Source organism: Stegodyphus dumicola, chromosome X2, assembly GCF_044657685.1.
Source record: "Stegodyphus dumicola isolate Sdum_Otavi_A_Nest chromosome X2, ASM4465768v1".
Taxonomy (NCBI): domain Eukaryota; kingdom Metazoa; phylum Arthropoda; class Arachnida; order Araneae; family Eresidae; genus Stegodyphus; species Stegodyphus dumicola.
The window spans coordinates 126,444,025-126,456,135 of NC_140781.1; the positions used below are offsets into that span (position 1 = coordinate 126,444,025).

The window sequence follows — 12,111 nt, forward strand, 5'->3', positions numbered from 1 at the left end:
AAGTATTGTCGTAAATACTCGACTAAATATTTTATAATCATTTGCGAAACAAAGTAATCCTTTGTAATTTGGGATCATTGTATTAAAATTAATTTTGTAAAGCACGCAAAATGATTTTTAAGGCAACATGGTGTATTTTCACTGCATATAAAATAACAGTCATTACTAAAACATCGATTTAACACCATTATGTTTTAAGGCACCGCGGTTTCTTTTCAAATCCTTTACAAATATATTCATGTACATAACAGTCTATTATTTCAATCGATTATAAAAAGGCTATAATAAAAATTCGAGGAATTACCTGAAACGTATCCAGAAAACGGGGACAGAAACAACTTTATTTTAAGAACGTAAAAACAATCTTCCAGCAGTACCCTTTTCGCCTTAATTCAATCTATAGCTATGCATTTTTAGTATTTCTTTTGCAGAATATTTGCAAAATAGATCATGATGTGTTTTTAAGAAAACTGACTCTGATTAACAATTAACATGTCATCAGTTTTTTTAAATGAGATAGATTCTGTTACGAATATTTGATTCGATGCTACCCTAAACGCTAAAATGTTTAGAGAAAGCTAATTGTTAACCTGAAACAAAAAGGTGTTTTGACATTCGCTTATGGCTTGGCTATATGCCACATCCTTCTTGCGGTTCAGTTACAGCCGAAAGCATCGCGGCAAAAACATCGCGGACGAAAACGACAAGGAGAAAACAACGAAAGGCTAAAACGTCGTGGTACAAAACATCCTGAGAGAGGGCGAAAAAGCACAAAGAGAAAAAGTCGTGGTACAAAATATCGTGGTCGAAAATAAAGCGGGTCAAAATCTTCGCAGTTTAAAAACATCGTCGTGAAAATATCATGGTAAAAAATAAAGTACCTACAAGTCAGCGTATGACGATAATGTCACACACATGCGCTTTTAAAATTACATACTGACATATTATGTAACTTACTTTCGTCATAGCTAACAAATCAACATTCAAAAAATTGATTGCACACTATACATGAAAATGTTAACGACACTTAAAGAATAAATGGAAACAAAACAAAATATAATTTTCACTAAAACAACATCAGATTAATAAATGTGAAGGAAAATAAATTTATAATTAACTAAGAAATTTTTGTAGAGATAACCTCATGCAGTTATTTATCTTCCTTTTCCTAGGCATTTTAGACTGTATTTTTCATTAAAAATTATTATTAAAACTTTATAAAAAATGTTAATTTATTAGTGACCTTTGTTAGTTAAGTATGTAAACTAACAAAGTAGTTTCCTTCTTATTTTTTCAGAAAAAAACTTATTAGTTCATTCAAAAATATGAAATATAGAAGCAAAAGAAACCGTCTTTCCTTCTTACGCTCCCGAATCACTGTGCGAACATGCATTTACAACTTTTAAAATCTGAAAACGCATGCGTGCGATATTATCGTCATGCGATGATTCGTAGGTACTTTATTTTTCACCACGATATTTTCGACGACGGTGTTTTTAAACTGCGAAATTTTTGAACCGCTTTATTTTCGACCACGATGTTTTAGAACTGCGATGTTTTCTCTTTGCTTTCTTTTCTTCCACTATATTTTGCGCCACGACGTTTTCGCCTTGCGTTGTTTTCTCCATGACGTTTTCTTCCGGGATGTTGTTGCAACGATATTTTCGGTGGACACTCCTTCTCGCTGGTGGAGTACTGGTGTAACTCCTTGTAATTCACCTTAAGCAACGCTGTCCATAAGAAACTGCTAAATAGCGGATAAATTCGGCCATTCCCGAAAAATGCCTTAAAGCAAGTTTTCGGTCATTGAATCAAACTAAGAAATTGAATCGGAACTGTTCAATTGGAGCTAGTTCTCTTTAGTAGAAGCGTTACAGAAACTCTAGTGAAAATCATGTATTCACTAGAGTTTATGTAAAGTTACATGTTAATAAATTACAGTCAATTAAATCTGCATCCTTCTTCTCTTTTTTGAGATAACGCAATTAAACATTAATTATTAAATTTTATATAAATTTAATTATAAATTATAAGGTATTATATATTAAATTATAAGGTATTTCTCTCGCTTTCCTAGCATGCCTTCGTGGTGTAGTGGTTCTGCACGCTGTGCCGGTATTCCAGAGGGCCGTGGTTCGATTCCCGGCGAAGGCGATTGCTCATTTTTCATCTTGCCTGCTTCCAAAAAACCCTAATGTCTCTACAAAATGTTATCATAAATTTATCTAAACCAAATCTGACGTTCACCAAAACTAAAAACTGTTAACTGAGAAATTTCCGAAACAAATGCACTAGGAGTGGCAACCGAAGGAGTTCACTGAATCGTGGAATCTACCAGACTTACTCATCTTGCAGTCTTTAAGCCAAATAAGTTGCGGGTCATTTTTCACAACTGAGATTAAACTCTACCTCAATAACAGCAAAAACAATAACTTTATTCCAAACATAACAACATGTGAATTTTACTCGACAACTGCACATTTTTAAACTAATCCTCTTTCACTTTAATACGCTGCAGTTTCTCACTTTTAATCCTCTAAAAACTTCAGTGCGCAGACTCCGGAATTAACCTTTAGTTTATCCGAAAACTTTCCTATACCTTCTCCGATATTTGTTCGCTCAGCGTTATTTTAAATTTGAAAAGATAAAAACTCATTGGGGACAAATTTTATAGCGCTAAAAGTGCCGCAGAAAGAGTTTTTTCTTTCTTATTCTTTACGTGATAAAGAACTTAAATAAGTGGCACTTTGCTTTGAGGTGCTTTCACTTCAAACAGTTCTTTTAAGACTCTTTTTAGTAGCTTATCCTCTTAGATTTTGAAAGAAGATGGCTTGAAGAATGAATTCTGTAAGCTAAGTTGCTCTCACTGGGATTCAGAATCTGAATTTCCGTAACTACTATCAAATACTGAAGCAAGAGATTCCATTTGCATATTCATTTTTATTCTTAGTTAACATTTCCTTTTCTTGCTGTACTGATGATGTATCTAAATCCTACTGGGAAACTTAACAAAGTTTTCTCATAGTTGGAAAGCTACCTCAGTGTTTTGGCTTAACTATTTTAAACAGTCTTGGCTCCTTAAAATTAAGTTTCTAGACTATTTTCTTAAAGCGTCTTAGCTGTAAAGGAAATCCGAACTGCCTAAACCTTTAGGGAAATGTAACGAATTAAAGGCATTAATCCCATTTTTACCTGTAGCGCAGGGATTAGCATAACAAGCCAGGAAGTTAGGTATTCAGACGTAGCGTGACCGATTTAGGGTGAGGGCCCCTAGATTCTCCAAAAGAGCCAAATTTGCATTAGGATGTAGCATTTATGACTATAATTTATAAAAGAAATAATTTACAATATGTAGCTTTACTAAACATATAAATAGTCTTTTTTTTTTTTTTTAAATATCATTTCAGTTTGTAAACATGAAGAAAATCAATGAGTATGGACTATTTTGTTGCTGAAATCGCTCCTTTTTACGACAGGTATGTAACTTCATAACAAAGCTTTTTTTATTTTATTAGCATCATTTATGTCAAATTGAAATCTTGGAATATCTGATGAACAATGTTTTACCATAATTTGATTTTAAAAAACACTTGAACAACAGGTCAAGTGTTTTACATTCTTCCAGAATTTTCTTAAGTGACTGCATGTGTAGCTGAACACTTTTAAAAATTTTGAAAAGCAGGAACCTTAAATGAAAATTTGTATTTTTTAACACGCAACATTAATTTTCATGATACAAGTTAAACTGAAACTGTAAACCTCGCCGCCATTTTTAAGAAATGCTTCAATTGAATATTAATAAAATTAATCTTCTCAAAATTTTGAGTTAAAATGATCAACGGCTGTACTCAGATTCGAATGATGGTAGAAAGCTCGAAGATTCGAGTTTTTGAATCTTTTGCTAGATCAGATGTATTCAAGAAGTGAACATCAAGTGAACACCAAGTAATAGTCTATATAAGATCACTAAGTACTTATCTGGTGTTCACAAACACGTCGGTATCGATTTAGTGAACACATGTACTTATTCCCTCACATAAGTAATATTTAATCTACTGTATAGATTCTGTAATTAGTACTGAATTTGCATTTATTCTTCTGTATTTAGTATTCTATATTGAACACTGTATATACCAACTGTCCTGTCTATGTATTCCGTAACTGTGCAGTGTGTATGACCATCCTAGCCTGCCTAGCAGTGCGCAACTACAAAGTATTATGAAGTGTTTATAAATAGGTGTTTATTCCAGCACTTAAGTAGTAATTATTCTTCCGCACTGAATTTCTAGCCTGTACGGAATTAGTATTTCTATATTTAATTCTACCATATTTATTCTATTTTACTAAACATCACGTATACCAACTGCCCTCTGTAAGTATTCTATAATTGTGCAATGTGCATCACCATCCACGCCTACCTAACAGTGAGCAACCTCCAAGTATTATTAAGTGTTCACAATACGCATTTATTCTACCACATAAGTAGTAATTATTCTTCCGCATTGAATTTGTATTTTGTACTAAATTTGTCTATTCTTCTGTATTTATTCTCCCATATTTATTCTGCTGTATTGTACTTCATGTATACAAACTGCCCTATGCAAGTAAGTATTCTATAATTATGAAATGTGTATTACCATCCTAGCCTACCTAGAAATGAGCAACCTCCAAGTATTGATTGGTTAACACAAATATGTAATTATCCTAGCTCATAAGTAGTATCTCTTCTTATGTATTGAATCTGTACTGAATTTGTATTTATCAATCTGTATTTAATATTTTGTATAGAACATCATGTACACCAACTATTCCACGTATGTACTCTGTAATTCTGCAGTGTGTACGACTTAAGATACAGGTGGATGTGGCGCTACACCTATTAACCACAATAGTAAAGGGATGGTAACCACGTTCCCCGTCGCATATCGCATATGATGGAAAACATTTCAAGAGGTTCACTTACCGGACTCGTAGTCTTCTCAATGTTTCATATCTTCATTCATTTCATGGATTAGATCATTTTCTTCTGCAAAATAATGGTGTTAAGTAAATAAATTTAAAATTTGCTTCAATGGTAATTTTTCATCCATTTCAGTAAATACTAGTTCTTGTTAATAACAACTTCCATGTCTTATATCAGATAATTACAGTTTATTAGTTCAATTCGCCTATCAGGATTTTCAAGTAAAATTGCTTTCTTCCTTCATTATAAAAAAATAAGAATATAATCGGTGAAGCTTTTGGATCTTATGCGTAATACGTCCGAAGGAATGACACGGCTTGACAGAAAGGCTTGTCACGTACCGTGAGTTTAATCACATACAAATGAGATGAAATTTTGGTTTCGTTTGTTTCAAGACCGTGCAGTAATTTAGTTAGAAATTAGAATTCAGCATTTCAAGTAGAATAACATCCTCTTGTTTTAGTTTTACTTAAATTTTACCACCTTATATCTGAAAAATGACAAATTTCTAGGAATTTTCTTCGCATATCACTGTTGAGAAACTGTCTAAATTATTTAATGTTAGATTAAAAAAAATTGAGAAAATGTTACAAATTTCAATTCTGTGAAAATACGTGTATCATGAAATTAAAGCTGCTTCAAAAATAAATAAGTATAAAATATAATAATACTTTTATAACATGTTTCTCAAAGTAATAGATAAAACATTATGCAAGGGAAAGGAAGCATATTCGAGCCCAATTTTTTAAATCTGTGCACTCTATAACTTTTAGTGATCAAATTGCAAAACGAAGTAATTGAAAGAATTTTTCTGTTTTGTCAAAAATGCAGGAAAACAAAGTAATCACGGTAGTGAACCTCCTTAAATTTGCGGTGAAAATTAATCAATTTCAGGTTTGTTTTTCAAACAACTTTTTTATTTCCTAAACAGACATACAATATTTAAAAGTTTCCCCCCCAATGGCAGATTGTGAACAGTTACAGTGTAACACAGTCCATTAATCTATACAAGGCCAGATGTGGTGGTCTCTTTATTATGGAGGCACCTAATAGGTGGGCCACCATTGCCTCCTAGGAAGGCAAGGACAGTTACAACCATGCCTTCTCCGGAATTCGAACCCAGGCCCTTCGGTATCGCAGTCAGGCTTCCCTAACCACTATACCGTCTTTGCGACACAATATTTAAAAGTTAATATCGTAATATGTTGTAGATGAAAATTCCAAGAAATGAAGGTTCCAATTCCAAGAAATTAAAGTTTTTGTTCCACACAAACCTTATGCTCAAAGAAAATTCATCTCAAAGTCTAGAATTCTATTTTCAGATCAAATTATTTCCTACAAGAAGAATCATAGTTTTGACATCCATGTAAGCCATTCATTCATATTATATGAAGATATTTAATGATTAAAAGAAAATTTTAATAATTTAACTAATGTTATCGACTTAACGCTGAAACATTTCCATGATGATGTAGCAGCATGTGGTGAACAAAACATATCATATAATCCTCTAAATTTTCATTTTTCATATAAATTTTTCATTGCAAAACGTGCTTAAATGTTTTAATTAATTTGATTTTTTATTTCTTACGAAACTTACTAACTGTAGTCCTAGCCCAGTCTAATGAATTAATTAACAAAGCAAAACTTTAAGCCTGCATTCGTGGGATTACTTTACGCATCTGTTACGTACGAATTTTGATTCAGTTAAGAATGCGATCGATATCGAAATAAGTATTTTCTCATCATGCTGAACAGCAATTAAATGCGAAGCTACAAAATAATTTTGATAGCTTTTAAAAATATGCAGTACTTAAAAGTTACATTTTTTGTCAACATTCAGCAATATAAAATTATAATTATGTCTTGGAGCAATGAACGTTCCAAAAGTTAATAAAGTGAGGGGGAAAAAAGGTCATTTGGGGCTTGAATACCCTCTTTTCATCTTTTTAAGTTTTCTACAAAGTTAATGAGCAATTTAAAACACTGAGTAATTAGTATCTAAACTAGGGTAACGAGAATACAAAAATTATACTTTCTATTTAAATTAAATTTCATTTTTCAGCTCATTTAGTTCTTTCGCTTCATCTATAAAATCTTTCTTTGTAACCTTGACCTGATTTAATAAAAAAAATTACAAATTTTTTTTAGTTGAAGATACTTAAGGCCACTTGAAAACAAAATATGAATAGCTTCAAGAACTGATGACCTGAAATTTTGGATAATGTTGATAAATGTTTATATTAGTAAGATTATTTAAATAGAGTAATAAGATACAGTTTCCTAAAAGAAACAAAATTAACAGCAGAAGTCAGTTTATGCAGACTTATTTCACAAGTAACGTAAATGATATACATTTTAAACGAAGAAGGAGTTCTTCAAGTTTTACAGTATTATTTGCATTTTCTTGGCTAATTTTTCCTTGTTTTCTATTTTACTCCCCCCCCCTCTATTGCGAAGCACTTTTTCGACAAGTGGATTCGATGACATACTCTATAACTGGCTGTCTAGACCACCGAATCTTAAGCCATGTAACATTTTCCTTTATCAGTAGATGAAAACACATTGAGTAAAACATATTGCGTAACTAAGAACTTTAGAAACAGTACCATCTTTTCAAAAGCTTGCATGATTTAAAAGCTGCAGTTTTATTGCTGCGAAAACACTAAAGGAAAAAGCCAGAGTAAGAACGGTAAAAATTTAATTACCATGCTGATGTCGTTCTTATGACTAACCATCTGCACAGAATACGCCAGTAGTGTATGCCATGTTAGATAGACTTGTAGTTTTCTTATTTAGTAGATTTTGGGTAAAAAACGCCAGGGTTACCTCACGGAGAATTTTTCTAAGGAAAATACATTACGTGTATAGTTATCGAGATTTTACCTACAAAACGCAATTTGTTTTGGAAATCACTGAATGCAAAATAAAGCATTTGTAGTTAGTTATAAACAGAAATATGAAAGCAGAACTGAAGTTCTTTGTTACTGGACTTGAGTGTAAATGCACTAGAAATACAATTTAATTTCAATTATAGACTTTGCTAACATTTACAGTGTAGCAACTTTTTGCAAGCACAGAGTAACTTTGTTTCTAGGTAAAAAATGTCTACCAGCCAAAATCCTACTTCAAATTTATAACTTAAAAGTTACTAAAGCTTAAAAGTTATAGAGCAAAAATTTAGTAGTTCCGCTACATGTTCAAGCACTCACATTCTCAAATTAAGACATCAACGTAGGCATCTCAGCTGAAGATGTTTCTTCAACAATGTGTAGCAGTTGTCTACTCTAGTAACTACACTGCTCCACATTGAAAATGCAACACCAAGAAGGAGTGGTCAGAAAGTGATGAGATTTAGAAAAAAGAGACAGCAAGCAGCAATCAATGATCTTTATTTCAAAATGATAGTCAGAATACAGAGCTAGAGCGGCGTCGGCTCTGTAGGATGTAGGACCACCGCGGACAGCGACGCACGAAGAAACACGTCTAGGCATAGAGTCAATAAGAGTGCGGATGGTGTCCTGAGGGATGGCTCTCCATTCTCTTTCAAACATTTGCCACAGTTCGTCTTCTGAACGAGGCAGGGGCAGAGTCAGCAAACGGCGTTCAATCACATCCCACACATGTTCGATTGGTGACAGGTCAGGAGAGTACGGTGACCAGGGAAGCATCTGTATACCTCGCAGAGCATGTTGGCAGATGCGAGCACTGTATGGTCAGGCGTTATCCTGCTGAAAACTTGCATTAGGCAGCCCTTGAAGGTAGGGAATCGCCACCGGCCGCAGTACATTATCGAAGTATCGTTGGGCCGTCATAGTGCCCTGAATACAAACTAGAGGTGACCTGGAATCGTAGACAATAGCGCCCCAAACCATTATGCCACGTTGTCGCGCGGTGGGGCGTTTCACTGTTACTGCCGGATTAGATCTGTCTCACGTCGACGCCACACACACACATATGCGGCGACTGTCACTGGATAAACAGAAGCGTGACTCCTCTGAGAACACGACGTTTCTTCCCTTATATCTTACTTCACGTGCGTCGAAGAGCTGCGCATTTCACATCATTCGTATTACTCAGTGACGTGCGTCTACTCTAAAATTCGCATACGTTTCTGACCACTCCTTCTTGGGGTTGCATTTTCAATGTCGAGAAGTGTATTTGTTGCTCTTGTAAAAACAAATCATAAATTTTGCAGTCTCCATCCCTCCTTTTATAAAAATATAATTTGCATACTTATCAATATGCCTTGAAGGAAATGAACAATCCAAAATCCATAGCTATTAGAAAAATAAATGGAATCTTAATACATTTGCATTTAACTGGAAATCAAGTAAAAAATCCTAAAATATTTCTTTTGACACAAAAAGGGGAGTGCTAATTAAACTCGTTTATATTCCTTAAAAATAAATGAGGAATCGGAATCATTGAAAATATGACAATGATAAAGACTGCTTATAAAATACGAGTTTTCTTTTCGGCTTAGAAAGTTTTCAAATAATATTCATGTCACTTTATAATACTGTAAAGCCTGGAGAATTACTGTTTTATTTTATGCAATTAAGGTAAATAGAATTAAGTTTACAGGTTTTAATAACCACTCAGTTTTATATTATAAGAATTGTGTAAAATGCTAATTTTAAGTCTAGTAGTTATTTGATGAAATTCGTTTATAAAATTGTAATATTCTTTTTTACTTTAAGGGTTTCTCAAGGACAAGCTTTGACAATGAATATTAGCGAGCTATACGACAACTTAACGTTTGAAACCGTTCTATTGTCAAATGGTACTAACAACAGCTGGAGTTTGAATGAACCATCGAATTATGCATCTGCAGCAGCTCTTTCTACTGTACTTGTCCTTCTCATTCTGTTTACAATCATAGGAAACATATCTGTGATAATTGCTGTAACGCGTGAGAAGAACCTTCAAACAAAAGGAAACTGTTTAGTTTTATCACTTGCTGTTGCAGACCTCCTAGTAGCATGCCTGGTAATGCCGCTGGGTGCTGTATATGAAGTTCATAGAGAGTGGAATCTAGGTCCTGAGCTCTGTGATATCTGGACATCTTGTGACGTTCTTTGTTGCACCGCATCTATTCTGCACTTGGTAGCTATAGCTGCGGACAGATACTGGGCAGTTACTAATATTGACTATGTTCGCCAAAGACAGTCTTGGCATGTCGGACTTACAATAGTATTGGTGTGGTTAGTTGCCCTTTCAGTATCAATTGCACCTCTTGTGGGGTGGAAAGATGATATGCATGAGGAACGGCTACTTAGCGAAAAACGTTGTTTAATTAGCCAAGATCCTGGATATCAGCTTTTCGCAACTTGTGCAACCTTTTATGTTCCTCTTGTGGTTATATTGCTGCTCTACTGGAGAATTTTTCGAGTGGCTCAGAAACGGATTCGCCACAAGCCCGGATCATGTACCGAGTCACGTTTGGTCTCAGCTACAGTTCTGGCTTCTTTAGTCACCGAGATGACTGTTATCTCCACTACTACTACTACTACCTCCTCTTCGCATCCAAGCTCTGACGATTTCTTGCTTTATCCGACGAAAGAGCACGTACTGAGAAAGCGTCGGAAGGTCAATCTAAGGATCAAAAGAGAGAGAAAAGCAGCCAAAACGCTAACTGTCATAACAGGTGTCTTTGTCATTTGTTGGCTTCCTTTCTTTACCATGGCGTTACTTATGCCACTATGTGAGGAATGTCAACCTAGTAATGAGCTCTTCAGTTTTGCACTTTGGCTGGGTTACGCAAATTCAATGCTCAACCCAGTTATTTACACAGTTTTCAGTCCTGACTTTCGAATGGCTTTCAAGCAAATATACTGGCACGCTTGTCGCTTTTAATGTAATGCACCCCGTGGCCTATCCTCACTGTGATTGAAGTACAAATATATAATTTGTTGTGTGCACAATCACCAAGTCATCAAATAAACACATTTAACTCACTGCCTCTGAAAATTTATTTTTGTCTTTTTTTGAGTCTCAGTAACTGTTTCTATTTTATGTGTTTAAAAAAATCTCGATGTAATAAAACACAACCAAGCTTTCATTTGTAATTTTTTAACATGCACATTTTAAGAGAGGGCTGTTATGAGCAGTTGTTTTTGTTTGTTTGTTTATGGCTATGATAAAATTTTGTTCATTTTATCTGTAAAATTACGAACTTATCAATCCTACCACTTTCGGGGGTAACATTAAAATATATTTTAACTAGCTAAAACAAAGAAATATGTAATATTCATAAAGAACTTCAGTTTATCGCCAACGGCCCTTTTGCATGCAAACACAACTAATGAGCATATACTGGAAAAAAATTCAAATTTCATATACTTTCATTCAGAATGGTTCTTAGATTAAACATTAACAACATAGACCAGGTTTTATTTGGTTTATTTTATTATAGCAAGGCGCTCAAGGACTGTTGCCGTCGTGGAGAAATTTTTAAGTCGACTTGTTCGTGTACATGTTACACATGGGCGAAAATCACGCCGCTAGTAAGCAGCATACACTAGGATTTTTATGTTGAAGATATAAGTAATTTATCTGTATGTAATAATTTTTGCAAAGAATTTCTTATATTGTAATGAGTCTCAATGTAAACTTCCCACTCATTTGGATGCAAAATTGCCAGAATTTTTTTTACTCTATCAAGGCACTCATAGATCATTAAGCTGACTTCTAAACAATTACTAATTTAACTTTCTCTAGGAATAAGTATTACTTTTTGTTTGGTACATGAATAAAAGTATCTGAATAACTAATAATTTTGCTTCTGAAGTCAAATAACTAATGAAAATGTTTCGATTTTGCATTGGACCTTGTTTTTGGCACATATTTAAGAGTATATGAGTACACATAAATTTGTATTTACAGCTTAGATGAAAAACATCTAGAAAAGAGGAGTACCTCTTTTAACTAAAACGCTCATGGGTTGTAATGCTGGAACAGCTCGAAAAGTGAAGTATTGAGATAATGGAGTTTAAAATTTTGCTTAATTTTCAAATGCAAGAAACCTGCACCTTATTTAATGATTAAGGAGTAGGCATTTCTTAAAGCTTCCTATGACTTATTTAATAATAATAATTATAAAATATTATGAAATTAGCATTATTTAATAATAATTTTTATCAAAT

The 12,111-nt window shown here is 33.8% G+C and overlaps 1 protein-coding gene across 2 annotated transcripts in view; it reads left to right on the top strand.

Annotated features, from left to right (window-relative positions):
* LOC118192631 (5-hydroxytryptamine receptor-like) overlaps positions 1 to 10,922 on the top strand; it is a 79,193-nt gene extending 68,271 nt beyond the window's left edge. For both annotated transcript variants that reach the window (XM_035363622.2, XM_035363628.2), the window contains exons 2-3: positions 3,408 to 3,476; positions 9,667 to 10,922. In XM_035363622.2, coding sequence (XP_035219513.1) covers positions 3,430 to 3,476; positions 9,667 to 10,822 — 1,203 coding nt within the window. In that variant the 5' untranslated portion in view covers positions 3,408 to 3,429 and the 3' untranslated portion in view covers positions 10,823 to 10,922. The remainder of the gene's footprint in view (positions 1 to 3,407; positions 3,477 to 9,666) is intronic.
* Positions 10,923 to 12,111: the final 1,189 nt, after the last annotated feature.